The sequence below is a fragment of the Nerophis lumbriciformis genome, linkage group LG32 (assembly GCF_033978685.3).
Source record: "Nerophis lumbriciformis linkage group LG32, RoL_Nlum_v2.1, whole genome shotgun sequence".
Classification (NCBI taxonomy): Eukaryota; Metazoa; Chordata; class Actinopteri; order Syngnathiformes; family Syngnathidae; genus Nerophis; species Nerophis lumbriciformis.
The window spans coordinates 2236930-2255153 of record NC_084579.2 but is presented as its reverse complement, the minus strand read 5'-3'; the positions used below and the strand labels follow the sequence as shown (position 1 = coordinate 2255153).

The 18224-nt window shown below is 40.6% G+C and overlaps 1 protein-coding gene across 2 annotated transcripts in view; it reads right to left on the bottom strand.

The window, feature by feature from the left end:
• LOC133574714 (glutamate receptor ionotropic, delta-1-like) overlaps nt 1-18224 on the bottom strand; it is a 236371-nt gene that overhangs the window by 33782 nt on the left and 184365 nt on the right. For both annotated transcript variants that reach the window (XM_061926942.1, XM_061926943.1), the window contains exons 9-12: nt 8398-8499; nt 4848-4970; nt 2364-2438; nt 1952-2294 (exon numbers count right to left, since the gene is read on the bottom strand). In XM_061926942.1, the coding sequence (XP_061782926.1) occupies nt 1952-2294; nt 2364-2438; nt 4848-4970; nt 8398-8499 (643 nt within the window). The remainder of the gene's footprint in view (nt 1-1951; nt 2295-2363; nt 2439-4847; nt 4971-8397; nt 8500-18224) is intronic.

Here is an 18224-nt window from a genome sequence, read left to right as displayed (position 1 = left end):
CTGTGGTGGACAACATCAACACAACAACTTCCTGTGGTGGACAACATCAACACAACAACTTCCTGTGCTGGACAACATCAACACAACAACTTCCTGTGGTGGACAACATCAACACAACAACTTCCTGTGGTGGACAACATCAACACAACAACTTCCTGTGCTGGACAACATCAACACAACAACTTCCTGTGCTGGACAACATCAACACAACAACTTCCTGTGCTGGACAACATCAACACAACAACTTCCTGTGGTGGACAACATCAACACAACAACTTCCTGTGCTGGACAACATCAACACAACAACTTCCTGTGGTGGACAACATCAACACAACAACTTCCTGTGGTGGACAACATCAACACAACAACTTCCTGTGCTTGACAACATCAACACAACAACTTCCTGTGGTGGACAACATCAACACAACAACTTCCTGTGGTGGACAACATCAACACAACAACTTCCTGTGCTGGACAACATCAACACAATAACTTCCTGTGCTGGACAACATCAACACAACAACTTCCTGTGGTGGACAACATCAACACAACAACTTCCTGTGGTGGACAACATCAACACAACAACTTCCTGTGGTGGACAACATCAACACAACAACTTCCTGTGCTTGACAACATCAACACAACAACTTCCTGTGGTGGACAACATCAACACAACAACTTCCTGTGGTGGACAACATCAACACAACAACTTCCTGTGCTGGACAACATCAACACAATAACTTCCTGTGCTGGACAACATCAACACAACAACTTCCTGTGGTGGACAACATCAACACAACAACTTCCTGTGGTGGACAACATCAACACAACAACTTCCTGTGCTGGACAACATCAACACAACAACTTCCTGTGCTGGACAACATAAACACAACAACTTCCTGTGGTGGACAACATCAACACATCAACTTCCTGTGGTGGACAACATCAACACAACAACTTCCTGTGGTGGACAACATCAACACAACAACTTCCTGTGGTGGACAACATCAACACATCAACTTCCTGTGGTGGACAACATCAACACAACAACTTCCTGTGCTGGACAACATCAACACAACAACTTCCTGTGGTGAACAACATCAACACAGCAACTTCCTGTGGTGGACAACATCAACACAACAACTTCCTGTGGTGGACAACATCAACACAACAACTTCCTGTGGTGGACAACATCAACACAACAACTTCCTGTGGTGGACAACATCAACACAACAACTTCCTGTGGTGGACAACATCAACACAACAACTTCCTGTGGTGGACAACATCAACACAACAACTTCCTGTGCTGGACAACATCAACACAACAACTTCCTGTGGTGGACAACATCAACACAACAACTTCCTGTGGTGGACAACATCAACACAACAACTTCCTGTGGTGGACAACATCAACACAACAACTTCCTGTGCTGGACAACATCAACACAATAACTTCCTGTGCTGGACAACATCAACACAACAACTTCCTGTGGTGGACAACATCAACACAACAACTTCCTGTGCTGGACAACATCAACACAACAACTTCCTGTGGTGGACAACATCAACACAACAACTTCCTGTGGTGGACAACATCAACACAACAACTTCCTGTGCTGGACAACATCAACACAACAACTTCCTGTGCTGGACAACATCAACACAACAACTTCCTGTGGTGGACAACATCAACACAACAACTTCCTGTGGTGGACAACATCAACACAACAACTTCCTGTGGTGGACAACATCAACACAACAACTTCCTGTGCTGGACAACATCAACACAACAACTTCCTGTGGTGGACAACATCAACACAACAACTTCCTGTGCTGGACAACATCAACACAATAACTTCCTGTGCTGGACAACATCAACACAACAACTTCCTGTGGTGGACAACATCAACACAACAACTTGCAGATGACCACAGAAGGAAATGGCGTCACCTTGCTGCACGAAGGCGCCGTAGACGACCCAGATGGCGCTCTGGAGAGAACCGGAGTCCACGGCGTTGGTGGGCGTTCCCGGCGTGGCGTGGCGTGCGGCCGAGGAGCGCAGCGCCTGCAGCCGGTTGAGCAGGAAGATGAGCACGCCCACCACGGGGATGGCGGCGGCGATGCAGGCCCACACGGCGAGGTCAAAGGGCACAAAGAGTGAGAAGATGTTGATCTTCTCCTCAGGCTTCCTCAGCAGGATGCCCACGCTGTAGTCCAGGTAGCGCTTGCTGAAGTCCACCACGTTCTCACGCTGCGGCGTGATGGTGATGGCCGACACCGCCAGGTCGGCTCTCTGTGGGGGGGGGGGGGGGGGGGACACATGTCAGCCAATCACAGGCCAGTATTTGAGGTGACGTTCTACCTTGTTGATGAGGTCACCGATCATCCCGTTCCAAGAACCGTTAGGGAGCTGAGACCCATATTTACTGTCAGACACCTGCAGGAACATCAAACATTATCATTTAGATCTCATGTTTACATTATTAAATAACATCTGACATGATGTCATATTTACATTATTAAATAACATCTGACATGATGTCATATTTACATTATTAAATATCATCTGACATGATGTCATATTTACATTATTAAATGTGACATGATGTCATATTTACATTATTAAATAACATCTGACATGATGTCATATTTACATTATTAAATGTGACATCATGTCATATTTACATTATTAAATGTGACATGATGTCATATTTACATTATTAAATATCATCTGACATGATGTCATATTTACATTATTAAATGTGACATGATGTCATATTTACATTATTAAATGTGACATGATGTCATATTTACATTATTAAATGTGACATGATGTCATATTTACATTATTAAATAACATCTGACATGATGTCATATTTACATTATTAAATATCATCTGAAATAATGTCATATTTACATTATTAAATGTGACATGATGTCATATTTACATTATTAAATGTGACATCATGTCATATTTACATTATTAAATGTGACATGATGTCATATTTACATTATTAAATATCATCTGACATGATGTCATATTTACATTATTAAATGTGACATGATGTCATATTTACATTATTAAATGTGACATGATGTCATATTTACATTATTAAATGTGACATGATGTCATATTTACATTATTAAATAACATCTGACATGATGTCATATTTACATTATTAAATATCATCTGAAATAATGTCATATTTACATTATTAAATGTGACATGATGTCATATTTACATTATTAAATGTGACATCATGTCATATTTACATTATTAAATGTGACATGATGTCATATTTACATTATTAAATATCATCTGACATGATGTCATATTTACATTATTAAATGTGACATGATGTCATATTTACATTATTAAATGTGACATGATGTCATATTTACATTATTAAATGTGACATGATGTCATATTTACATTATTAAATAACATCTGACATGATGTCATATTTACATTATTAAATATCATCTGAAATAATGTCATATTTACATTATTAAATGTGACATGATGTCATATTTAGATTATTAAATAACATGACATGATGTCATATTTAGACTATTAAATATCATCTGACATGATGTCATATTTACATTATTAAATAACATCTGACATGATGTCATATTTAGATTATTAAATATCATCTGACATAATGTCATATTTACATTATTAAATATCATCTGACATGATGTCATATTTACATATATAAATAACATCTGACATGATGTCATATTTACATTATTAAATATCATCTGACATGATGTCATATTTACATTATTAAATATCATGTGACATGATGTCATATTTACATTATTAAATGTGACATGATGTCATATTTACATTATTAAATAACATCTGACATGATGTCATATTTACATTATTAAATATAATCTGACATGATGTCATATTTACATTATTAAATAACACCTGACATGATGTCATATTTACATTATTAAATATCATCTGACATGATGTCATATTTACATTATTAAATATCATGTGACATGATGTCATATTTACATTATTAAACAACATCTGACATGATGTCATATTTACATTATTAAATGTGACATGATGTCATATTTACATTATTAAATAACATCTGACATAATGATGTGACATGATGTCACCTGGTAGATGACTTAATATGATGTGACATGATGTCACCTGGTAGATGATTGAATATGATGTGACATGATGTCACCTGGTAGATGATTGAATATGATGTGACATGATGTCACCTGGTAGATGATTGAATATGATGTGACATGATGTCACCTGGTAGATGACTTAATATGATGTGACATGATGTCACCTGGTAGATGATTGAATATGATGTGACATGATGTCACCTGGTAGATGATTGAATATGATGTGACATGATGTCACCTGGTAGATGATTGAATATGATGTGACATGATGTCACCTGGTAGATGATTAAATATGATGTGACATGATGTCACCTGGTAGATGATTGAATATGATGTGACATGATGTCACCTGGTAGATGATTGAATATGATGTGACATGATGTCACCTGGTAGATGATTGAATATGATGTGACATGATGTCACCTGGTAGATGATTGAATATGATGTGACATGATGTCACCTGGTAGATGATTGAATATGATGTGACATGATGTCACCTGGTAGATGATTGAATATGATGTGACATGATGTCACCTGGTAGATGATTGAATATGATGTGACATGATGTCACCTGGTAGATGATTAAATATGATGTGACATGATGTCACCTGGTAGATGATTGAATATGATGTGACATGATGTCACCTGGTAGATGATTGAATATGATGTGACATGATGTCACCTGGTAGATGTCGTATTTGAAGCCCAGGATCTTGGCCAAGGCGTCCAGAACGTCGATGGAGAAGCCCTTGTACCTTTTGGGCTGACCCAGAATGTTCTCAGCCACCATGACGAAGGGATCCTCCTGCCAGGTCGACAGAGTAGAAGTAAAGCTAAGCTCCTTAACACACAGCTACAGTTGCTTTAGTGATGTTACAGTTATGTTATATTTATGTTACATTTGTGTTACAGTTATGTTACAGTTGTGTTACATTTGTGTTACATTTATGTTACAGTTGTGTTACATTTATGTTACAGTTGTGCTACAGTTATGTTACATTTATGCTACAGTTGTGTTACATTTATGTTACAGTTGTGTTACAGTTATGTTACAGTTGTGTTACATTTATGTTACATTTATGTTACACTTGTGTTATATTTATGTTAAATTTATGTTACAGTTATGTTACATTTATGTTAAAGTTGTGTTACATTTATGTTACAGTTGTGTTACATTTATGTTACAGTTGTGTTACATTTATGTTACAGTTATGTTACACTTGTGTTGCATTTATGTTACATTTATGTTACAGTTATGTTACATTTATGTTAAAGTTGTGTTACAGTTATGTTACAGTTGTGTTACATTTATGTTACAGTTGTGTTACATTTATGTTACAGTTATGTTACACTTGTGTTGCATTTATGTTACATTTATGTTACAGTTATGTTACATTTATGTTAAAGTTGTGTTACAGTTATGTTACAGTTGTGTTACAGTTGTGTTACATTTATGTTACAGTTATGTTACATTTATGTTAAAGTTGTGTTACAGTTATGTTACAGTTGTGTTACATTTGTGTTACATTTATGTTACAGTTATGTTACACTTGTGTTACATTTATGTTACGTTTATGTTACAGTTATGTTAAAGTTGTGTTACAGTTATGTTACAGTTGTGTTACAGTTGTGTTACAGTTCTGTTACATTTATGTTACATTTATGCTACATTTATGTTACAGTTATGTTACATTTATGTTACATTTATGTTACAGTTATGTTATAGTTGTGTTACATTTATGTTACATTTATGTTACAGTTATGTTACATTTATGTTACAGTTATGTTACATTTATGTTAAAGTTGTGTTACAGTTATGTTACAGTTGTGTTACATTTGTGTTACATTTATGTTACATTTATGTTACAGTTATGTTACACTTGTGTTACATTTATGTTACATTTATGTTACAGTTATGTTACATTTATGTTAAAGTTGTGTTACAGTTATGTTACAGTTGTGTTACATTTATGTTACATTTAAGTTACATTTATGTTACATTTATGTTACAGTTATGTTACAGTTGTGTTACATTTGTGTTACATTTATGTTACATTTATGTTACAGTTATGTTACATTTGTGTTACATTTATGTTACATTTATGTTACAGTTATGTTACATTTATGCTAAAGTTGTGTTACAGTTATGTTACAGTTGTGTTACAGTTGTGTTACATTTATGTTACAGTTGTGTTACATTTATGTTACAGTTATGTTACAGTTGTGTTACATTTATGTTACAGTTGTGTTACAGTATTGTTACATTTATGTTACAGTTATGTTACATTTATGTTAAAGTTGTGTTACAGTTATGTTACAGTTGTGTTACAGTTGTGTTACAGTTCTGTTACATTTATGTTACATTTATGCTACATTTATGTTACAGTTGTGTTACATTTATGTTACATTTATGTTACAGTTATGTTACAGTTGTGTTACATTTATGTTACATTTATGTTACAGTTATGTTACATTTATGTTACAGTTATGTTACATTTATGTTAAAGTTGTGTTACAGTTATGTTACAGTTGTGTTTCATTTGTGTTACATTTATGTTACATTTATGTTACAGTTATGTTACACTTGTGTTACATTTATGTTACATTTATGTTACAGTTATGTTACATTTATGTTAAAGTTGTGTTACAGTTATGTTACAGTTGTGTTACATTTATGTTACATTTAAGTTACATTTATGTTACATTTATGTTACAGTTATGTTACAGTTGTGTTACATTTGTGTTACATTTATGTTACATTTATGTTACAGTTATGTTACACTTGTGTTACATTTATGTTACATTTATGTTACAGTTATGTTACATTTATGTTAAAGCTGTGTTACAGTTATGTTACAGTTGTGTTACAGTTGTGTTACATTTATGTTACAGTTGTGTTACATTTATGTTACAGTTATGTTACAGTTGTGTTACATTTATGTTACAGTTGTGTTACAGTATTGTTACATTTATGTTACAGCTATGCTAGTGTTTTTACAGTCATGTTACACATGTGTTAGTTATGTTACAGTCATGGCATATGTTATATATATATGTTATAGTTATGTTACAGCCAAGTTAAAGTTATGTTATAGTTAAGCTACAGTTTTGTTACAGCTGTGTTAGTTGTGTTACAGTTGTGTTAGTTATGTTACAGTTGTGGCATACTTATGTTATAGTTATGTTACAGCTAAGTTGAAGTTATGTTACAGTTAAACTACAGTTGTGTTACAGTTGTGTTCGTTGTGTTACAGTTGTGTGAGTTATGTTACAGTTATGTTAGTTATGTTACAGTTGTTGCATAGTTCTGTTATAGTTATGTTACAGCTAAGTTAAAGTTGTGCTACAGTTAATCTACAGTTATGTTACAGCTGTGTTAGTTATGTTATGGTTGTGTTACAGTTAGGTTACAATTATGTTACAATTGTATTATTTATGTTACAGTTAAACTACAGTTGTGTTACAGTTGTGTTAGTTGTGTTACAGTTGTGTTAGTTGTGTTACAGTTGTGTGAGTTATGTTACAGTTGTTGCATAGTTATGTTATAGTTATGTTACAGCTAAGTTAAAGTTGTGCTACAGTTAAGCTAGAGTTATGTTACAGCTGTGTTAGTTATGTTATGGTTGTGTTACAGTTAGGTTACAATTATGTTACAATTGTATTATTTATGTTACAGTTAAACTACAGTTGTGTTACAGTTGTGTGAGTTATGTTACAGTTCTGTTAGTTATGTTACAGTTGTTGCATAGTTATGTTATAGTTATGTTACAGCTAAGTTAAAGTTGTGCTACAGTTAAGCTACAGTTATGTTACAGCTGTGTTAGTTATGTTACGGTTGTGTTACAGTTAGGTTACAATTATGTTACAATTGTATTATTTATGTTAAAGTTATTTCACAGCTGTCTTAGTTGTGTTACAGGTAGGTTACAGGTATGTTAGTTATGTTACAACTGTGTCAGTTATGTTACAGTTGTGTTACAAGTACGTTAGTTATGTTACAATTGTGTTACAGTTACATGTCCAGGGTGAACCCTGCTTTTCGCCTGAATGCAGCTAAGATAGGCTTCAGCCACGCCCGCCACCCCGAGAGGGACAAGCGGTAGAACATGGATGGATGGATGCTGTGTTACAGTTGTGTTACAGTTCTGTTAAAGTTGTGTTACAGTTGTGTTAATTATGTTACAGCTGTGCTACGTTCACATTGTGACAAGCAAGAAGATGTGTTGTCGTACCAACAAAGTCACCACTTTCAGCGTCACTCCCTGCATGCCGTTCTCAATGCGACTCTCCTTCAGGCTTCCATTCAGACCATGGACCGCGTCCCACGTGGCCATCTGCAAAAACCAGGAGACACGACAGGTCAACCACACACACACACACACACACACACACACACACACGAGTGGTATTTTGTATTTTTTTGCAACACCTAGCGGTCTCAATAATTTATGAAATTAAGCTTAAGCGCAGTAAATTGAATGATGCAGACACGTTTGTTACTGGATACTTTCTAATACGCTTCTACCTTGGAGACTTTGTATATGTAAGCAATATTTGTTTAAATTGACTGATGTCACCTTTTATTGTTCAATGATTATTACCTATGCCGAGATTGTGTGCTAGTGTGTGCTTAGCTGTTGTGTAGCTGCTAGCTCTTAGTAGCCTACAGAATGTTTACCTTTTGTAAACGACTTTAGTAAAATAGAAGAAATTGTGTTCTTATTGGACGACATTTAGATGTTAACATTAAGTAAACACGCTTGTATCGCACATGGTATCACACACAAGTAAACACTCTGTAGGACTGCTTGTATCGCACATGATATCACACACAAGTGAACACGCTGCAGGACGGCTTGTATCACACATGATACCACACACAAGTAAAGACGCTGCAGGACTGCTTGTATCGCACATGATATCACACACAAGTAAACATGCCGCAGGACTGCTTGTATCGCACATGATATCACGCACAAGTAAACACTCCGCAGGACTGCTTGTATCACACATGATATCCAGAGGTGTGGACTCGAGTCACATGACTTGGACTCGAGTCAGACTCGAGTCATGAATTTGATGACTTTAGACTCGACTTGACAAAATGTAAAAAAACTTGCAACTCGACTTAGACTTTAACATCAATGACTTGTGACTTCACTTGGACTTGAGCCTTTTGACTTGACATGACTTGACATGACTTGCCACTTTCCCCAAAATCCAAAGCTTAAAAAGTTATTTGGGAGCGCTCCGTATTTTTCATTTTCTTCGTCTGTCTATCAGCGTGTTATTCCTATCAGCTGGTGTGCTGTCAGTACAACAGCCAATCAAATTAGATTTACGTTGTTTTCATCACACAGCATTCATCCAATCAAATTGCAGGACAACCAATGAACAAGAGTTGTCCAACAACGTGCCAGTGATAAACAATTATGTTAAAGTTGGTTTCGTTCGGGTATAAAAACTACGACTTGGTCAACAAAAAACGAATTGCGGTATGCAAATCACGCAGTTCGAATATTACAGACGGAGACGCAACAACTTCCAACTTCGTTCGACATTTGAAGTTGCACAAAGAAGGGTAAGTTTTGAATGTAAGATAACGTTTATTGGCTAAGTAACGTGACTTTTATTTGCTGTGTAGTTAAATCAGTGAGGCTGCAAACTCACTGCTAACGTTATAACCATAGACATCTTATAAGTAGACGCAGCATAGAGCGCTACTGCCTACTGCCGCAGACGAGGCGCGTGGCCGCCATCTTGGAGTGGTGATCCGCTCCACTCAGTGCAATTCATTTGTCAGGAGCAATGAACTGTCAGCGCATTTAATTCATTTTACCTCACTGAATACCACTGATTTTCACCCCCTTTTTTGTCATACGTGTAGCTATGATAACAGACACATGTTTTGGCGTGTTTTGTTATTCATAGTTTGCTTAACAGTAATATAATATTCTTATACGCTATAAGTGACCAGACGTCCGAGATCAAAACTGGGAATATAATCCCAGAGAAGGGGGAAAAAAACGGTAATCTATTTTTAAATTGAAGAAACAATATGATTAGGTTATATATACATATGTGTGTATCCTACATAAACAATGTATGAATACATTAGATATCTATATATCTTAGGGACCTATAGACTGCATCTCTGTTGCTTCAGCAGCAGAGAGTTTATTCTGTCTTGACACTTTGTATTGATATTTTCTATTACATTCTTCCCTTAAATGATAATGTTTGCAGTGATTGTTTTATATGTATTATTTTATGTAAGTCGCTTTGGATAAAAGCGTCTGCCAAATACTTAAACATATATAAACACCTGAAAGTCTTCATATCAGCTAAAACCACCAATCTGTTTCACTGGATTCAGAATAAAACCAAATTCTGTTTAACCCAACAATGTTAGTATTTGAATATTGTTACTTGAAGACTTATTCCTGGTTACAATTATACTGTTAAGAAAGTATTGTCTTATACTTTGCCTAAAATGAGAATGCATCATAATCAGTGGCGGCTGGTGAATTTTGTTTTAGGTGGGGCTGAAAGTTTGTAAACCAAACCCCTGTAGGGGCGTCATCCTCCCCCAGAAGATTTCTTTGTGATTTTCACATACAAATATTGAAGATATTTGATCCTTCTCAACTCTGTGGTAATATTATTTTCATAAAATACAACCAATAGTACGTTAATGTTAAATCTCACTTGTGAAAAGTAATCCCCCGATTCCTATTTTCAACAGTCTGCTCATTTGAGCAGGAAAACGCTGAACACCATCTTTGTTTTCTACCTGTCAACTGTCAGTTTAGCATCTTTGTTTTCTACCTGTCAACTGTCAGTTTAGCATCTTTGTTTTCTACCCGTCAACTGTCAGTTTAGCATCTTTGTTTTCTACCTGTCAACTGTCAGTTTAGCATCTTTGTTTTCTACCTGTCAACTGTCAGTTTAGCATCTTTGTTTTCTACCTGTCAACTGTCAGTTTAGCATCTTTGTTTTCTACCTGTTATCTTTCAGTTTCGGCTGCTCGCCGGCTCCTCATCACCACTTCAAGATGGCGACCAAATTGCTCACGTCACAGCAACCAATGCTGCGTCTACTTATAAGATGTCTATGGTTATAACGTCATTGCAAACACGGCAATATGTTGAGTCCACTGCAGTTTGCTACCTTATTCATACTTTTTGTCAAGTGATTTTTTTTTTTAAGCAGGGTTTCATGAGGTACCTATACATAACTTTACGTTAGTCAATGTATCACACACAGTAACGTAACGTTAGACGGCGGTCAGCAGCACCGCGTATTTTAGCCACCTACAAAAAGACAAACATAGTCAAATAAAGGTCAGTTAAAATGTATACTATATTAAGAATGTGTACATATTGCATAGGGTCCTGACATCTAAAAAGTACAACTCTGTTCATTGTTATGTTCATATATTTGTTATGTTTTTCATGTGTACGCACACATAAACACACATACAGTATGAGATGAGATCAATGAGATAAGGTAAGAACAGGATAGAAACTGCTGTGGAACTAGTTACAATGCAATATGCCATGGAAATACAATGTTAACACTTTTGTGCAAATAAGTACAGTTGCACTTGTTTTTTTTTCAAATGTGTTTATTCTGTAAAGGAATGAGTTACATGTTTAAAATGACTGGTTAATTGTGCTATTTTGAAGTGCAATGTCAGCACTATCTTTTTCCCTGCAATTTCAAATGCACTTGTTTTAATAAATAAATACAGCGTTTTAAAAGCATACACAATCTGTGTAAATATATTAGTCTGTGGTTAAATAACTTGAAAGGACTCGAAACTCAAAATGCAGGACTTGGGACTTGACTTGAGACTTTCCAGTCTTGACTTTGGACTTGACTCGGACTTGCCCTGTCTTGACTCGGGACTTGACTCGAGACTTGAGGGTAAAGACTTGAGACTTACTTGTGACTTGCAAAGCAATGACTTGGTCCCACCTCTGATGATATCACACACAAGTAAACACTCTGCAGGACTGCTTGTATCGCACATGATATCACACACAAGTAAACACGCCGCAGGACTGCTTGTATCACACATGATATCACACACAAGTAAACACGCCGCAGGACTGCTTGTATTGCACATGATATCACACACAAGTAAAGACGCTGTAGGACTGCTTGTATCACACATGATACCACACACAAGTAAAGACGCTGCAGGACTGCTTGTATCACACATGATATCACACACAAGTAAACACTCTGCAGGACTGCTTGTATCGCACATGATATCACACACAAGTAAACACTCTGTAGGACTGCTTGTATCGCACGTGATATCAAACACAAGTAAACACTCCACAGGACTGCTTATATCACACATGATATCACACACAAGTAAACACGCTGCAGGACTGCTTGTATCACACATGATATCACACACAAGTAAACACTCCGCAGGACTGCTTGTATCGCACATGATATCACACACAAGTAAACACGCCGCAGGACTGCTTGTATCACACATGATACCACACACAAGTAAAGACGCTGCATGGCTGCTTGTATCGCACATGATATCACACACAAGTAAACACTCCGCAGGACTGCTTGTATCACACATGATACCACACACAAGTAAAGACGCTGCAGGACTGCTTGTATCGCACATGATATCACACACAAGTAAACACGCTGCATGGCTGCTTGTATTGCACATGATATCACACATAAGTTAACACGCTGCAGAAATACTTGTATTGCACATGATATCACACACAAGTAAACACGCTGCAGGACTGCTTGTATCGCACATGATATCACGCACAAGTAAAGACGCTGCCGGACTGCTTGTATCGCACATGATATCCCACACAAGTAAACACGGTGCAGGACTGCTTGTATCGCACATGATATCACACACAAGTAAACACTCCGGAGGACTGCTTGTATCACACATGATACCACACACAAGTAAAGACGCTGCAGGACTGCTTGTATCGCACATGATACCACACACAAGTAAACACGCCGCAGGACTGCTTGTATCGCACATGATATCACACACAAGCAAACACGCCGCAGGACTGCTTGTATCACACATGATACCACATACAAGTAAAGACGCTGCAGGACTGCTTGTATCGCACATGATATCACACACAAGTAAACACGCCGCAGGACTGCTTGTATCACACATGATATCACACACAAGTAAACACTCTGCAGGACTGCTTGTATCGCACATGATATCACACATTTTACATGCGAGCTGACATCATCTCATGCGTGTTTGTGTTGATGATATCCTAGATGAATATTTGATCGATACACCTGCAACAGCTCGCCGACATAACACAGTAACATTGTGTGAGCAGGGGGCGGAGCTTAAAAGAGGCGGAGCCAGCAAAGGTGTCAGGTGTGTGTGACCACCAGCAGCTGCTCCTCATTACGGACCCGCGGGCGCATTCAGGCCTGATGGTGTGTGTCAGCCTGATACAAAGCATCCCTGTTGCCATGGAGACCAGCTCTGACACACACACACACACACACACACACACACACACACACACACACACACACACACACACACACACACACACACGTCCGCCTCATCAGGCGTCCCCCGTCAAGTCCCGTGATTATCATTACTCGCCATCTTGGCGCACAAACAAGGTGCCTTCATTAGCGTGCGACGATCAAGCCCCTCCCCCCCCGCCATGTGACAGCCTTCATTAAGCACACGGCCCTAATGAGGCCATCTTGGCTGGCACTAATTGGAAGGAAAAGGCATTAAATGTACATTTATGTAGATGTCATTAATACAAACAACAAACAATCAACATCAATATTTCAATCTTCATCACATTCATTACATCCATTGTTCACGTGTTGTTAGCATTCATGGAAGTAATGATTCATGGACAACATCAAGATCAAGGAAAAGCTGAGTAGAGAAGCACATCATTAAAGGTAAATGTGGTGTGACGCAAACAAAACTGAGTGAGGCAGGAATAAACAGCTCTCTGATTAGTGACCGGGGAGCAGGTGAGATACTAACCACAGGTAGGTGAAAATAATCAGCATCCATGGCAACAAGGAACACAAAAGAGGGGCGCTGAAACCAAACTGGTTTAGCATTTAAGCATGCAAGTGTACCCGAATCCACTGGGGACGAGTAATGTGGGGGCTGTGAGTTGAACGCCGCCACGACTGGCGAGGCGGTCCACTACGGAACGGCCGAATTTGTGGCCGATGTGGAGGCGGACGTGAGCGGCACCAGGACCTTAGCAGCCGTAGAGTTCTACGCCCAAGTCCTGGTCCTGGTCCATGACCTCCTCAGTGGCCTAGTGGTTAGAGTGTCCGCCCTGAGATGGGTAGGTTGTGAGTTCAAACCCCGCTGCCGTTACAGCGCACACCTGCCGCAAGCACCACCTGCCGCATTTGAAGCTGGTTACAGCACCACCTGACGGTGGTTACAGCGCCACCTGCCGCACCTGGAGCTGGTTACAGCACCACCTGACGGTGGTTACAGTGCCACCTGCTGCACCTGACGGTAGTTACAACGCCACCTGCCGCACCTGAAGCTGGTTACAGAGCCACCTGCCGCACCTGACGGTGGTTACAGCGCCACCTGCTGCACCTGACGGTGGTTACAACACCACCTGCCGCACCTGAAGCTGGTTACAGAGCCACCTGCCGCACCTGACAGTGGTTACAGCACCACCTGCCGCTCCTGACGGTGGTAAGAGCACCACCTGTCGAACCTGACGGTGGTTACAGTACCACCTGCCGCACCTGAAGCTGGTTACAGAGCCACCTGCCGCACCTGAAGCTGGTTACAGAGCCACCTGCCGCACCTGACGGTGGTTACAGCGCCACCTGCCAAACCTGACGGTGGTTACAACGCCACCTGCCGCACCTGACGGTGGTTAAAACGCCACCTGCCGCACCTGAAGCTGGTTATAGAGCCACCTGCCGCACCTGACGGTGGTTAGAGCACTACCTGTCGAACCTGACAATGGTTACAGCACCAGCTGCGGCACCTGAAGCTGGTTACAGCACCACCTGACGGTGGTTACAGCGCCACCTGCCGCACCTGACGGTGGTTACAGCGCCACCTGCTGCACCTGACGGTGGTTACAACACCACCTGCCGCACCTGAAGCTGGTTACAGAGCCACCTGCCGCACCTGACAGTGGTTACAGCACCACCTGCCGCTCCTGACGGTGGTAAGAGCACCACCTGTCGAACCTGACGGTGGTTACAGTACCACCTGCCGCACCTGAAGCTGGTTACAGAGCCACCTGCCGCACCTGAAGCTGGTTACAGAGCCACCTGCCGCACCTGACGGTGGTTACAGCGCCACCTGCCAAACCTGACGGTGGTTACAACGCCACCTGCCGCACCTGACGGTGGTTAAAACGCCACCTGCCGCACCTGAAGCTGGTTATAGAGCCACCTGCCGCACCTGACGGTGGTTAGAGCACTACCTGTCGAACCTGACAATGGTTACAGCACCAGCTGCGGCATCTGAAGCTGGTTACAGCACCACCTGACGGTGGTTACAGCGCCACCTGCCGCACCTGACGGTGGTTACAACGCCACCTGCCACACCTGAAGCTGGTTATAGAGCCACCTGCCGCACCTGACGGTGGTTAGAGCACTACCTGTCGAACCTGACAGTGGTTACAGCACCAGCTGCCGCACCTGAAGCTGGTTACAGCACCACCTAACGGTGGTTACAGCACCACCTGCCGCACCTGACGGTAGTTACAGCGCCACCTGACGGTGGTTACAACGCCACCTGCCGCACCTGAAGCTGGTTATAGAGCCACCTGCCGCACCTGACGGTGGTTAGAGCACTACCTGTCGAACCTGACAGTGGTTACAGCACCAGCTGCCGCACCTGAAGCTGGTTACAGCACCACCTGACGGTGGTTACAGCGCCACCTGCCGCACCTGACGGTAGTTACAACGCCACTTGAAGCACCTGACGGTGGTTACAGCGCCACCTGTCGAACCTGACGGTGGTTACAGCGCCACCTGTCGAACCTGACGGTGGTTACAGCACCACCTGCCGCACCTGAAGCTGGTTACAGCGCCACCTGCCACACCTGACGGTGGTTACAACGCCACCTGCCACACCTGACGGTGGTTACAGCGCCACTTGTCGAACCTGACGGTGGTTACAGCACCACCTGCCGCACCTGACGGTGGTTAGAGCGCCACCTGCTGCACCTGAAGCTGGTTACAGCGCCACCTGCCACACCTGACGGTGGTTACAGCGCCACCTGCCACACCTGACGGTGGTTACAGCGCCACCTGCCACACCTGACAGTGGTTACAGCGCCACCTGACGGTGGTTAGAGTGCCACCTGCCGCACCTGACAGTGGTTACAGCGCCACCTGCCGCACCTGGCGGTGGTTAGAGCGCCACCTGCCGCACATGTCTTTTGATGACTTTTACTCTTGCATGCTTTTGGACTGAGAGGAAGTCAGTAAATAAAAGTCAGGAGAAAAAGGCTGACACGGCGTTCTCGTCTTCACAGCTCGAGTCTCGACGTTCCGCTCACTTCCCCGAGGAGCTCGAACACGAGGAATAAATCTGCAGTGCGCTCATGCATTATTCCTCCTCCTCACTCCTCCGCTTTTGCTCAAATGTCAGGCCTGTTTTTTCTCCCTGCTCCTGACATCCGAAAGGCTACGGCGGCGCCGATTCGTCTCCGGTGTCGGTGCGGACAAATGCCAGCGTGCTCGCCTGCTGCGCCCCGTGTCCGCCGTGGTCACGTGACGCCACGCCGCCCGCTGACGCCGAGCGCTCCTCTTTGTCGCAGGGACTAATTGGAAGTCTGTCATTGGACGGAAAGTCTGCGCCTTATGATTATTATTCACAGAGATGAGCAAGCTTTGACTTTCCAAAGAAGCAAATTGTTGTTAACCACCTCGGGGAGTTGAAATTAGCGGCGCCCGAGGCTCATTTTCATTCTCCGACGTCGCTAATGGATCCATTTGAGAACAATGCGGCGTCCCCATTATGGACACTCCTTCCCCGTCTGGACTGAATGGAAGCAGAAGCTCTTCACGCTGCTGCAGCCCACCAGGGACCATTTTATTGTGAAGGGGCAAACTTCTTCATTACGCAACAAAGACGAGATGATTTTGTTGTGAAAGGGAAAACTTCTTCATTACGCACCAAAGATGAGATGATTTTATTGTGAAGGTGCAAACTTCTTCATTACGCAACAAAGACTAGATGATTTTATTGTGAAAGCGCAAACTTCTTCATTACGCACCAAAGATGAGATGATTTTATTGTGAAGGTGCACACTTCTTCATTACGCAACAAAGACGAGATTATTTTATTGTGAAAGGGCAAACTTCTTCACTACGCACCAAAGATGAGATGATTTTATTGTGAAAGGGCAAACTTCTTCAATACGCAACAAAGACGAGATTATTTTATTGTGAAAGGCCAAACTTCTTCATTACGCAACAAAGACGAGATGATTTTATAGTGAAGGTGCACACTTCTTCATTACGCACTAACGATGAGATGATTTTATTGTGAAGGCGCAAACTTCTTCATTACGCACCAAAAATTTTATTATTTTATTGTGAAGGTGCAAACTTCTTCATTACGCAACAAAGACAAGATTATTTTATTGTGAAAGGGCAAACTTCTTCATTACGTACCAAAGATGAGATGATTTTATTTTGAAGGTGCGAACTTCTTCATTACGCAACAAAGACGAGATGATTTTATTGTGAAGGGGCAAACTTCTTCATTACACAACAAAGACGAGATGATTTTATTGTGAAAGGGCAAACTTCTTCATTACGCACCAAAAATTAGATTATTTTATTGTGAAGGTGCAAACTTCTTCATTACGCACCAAAGATGAGATGATTTTATTGTGAAGGTGCACACTTCTTCATTACACACTAATGATGAGATGATTTTATTGTGAAGGTGCAAACTTCCTCATTACGCAACAAAGACGAGATGATTTTATTGTGAAGGTGCACACTTCTTCATTACGCACCAAAGATGAGATGATTTTATTGTGAA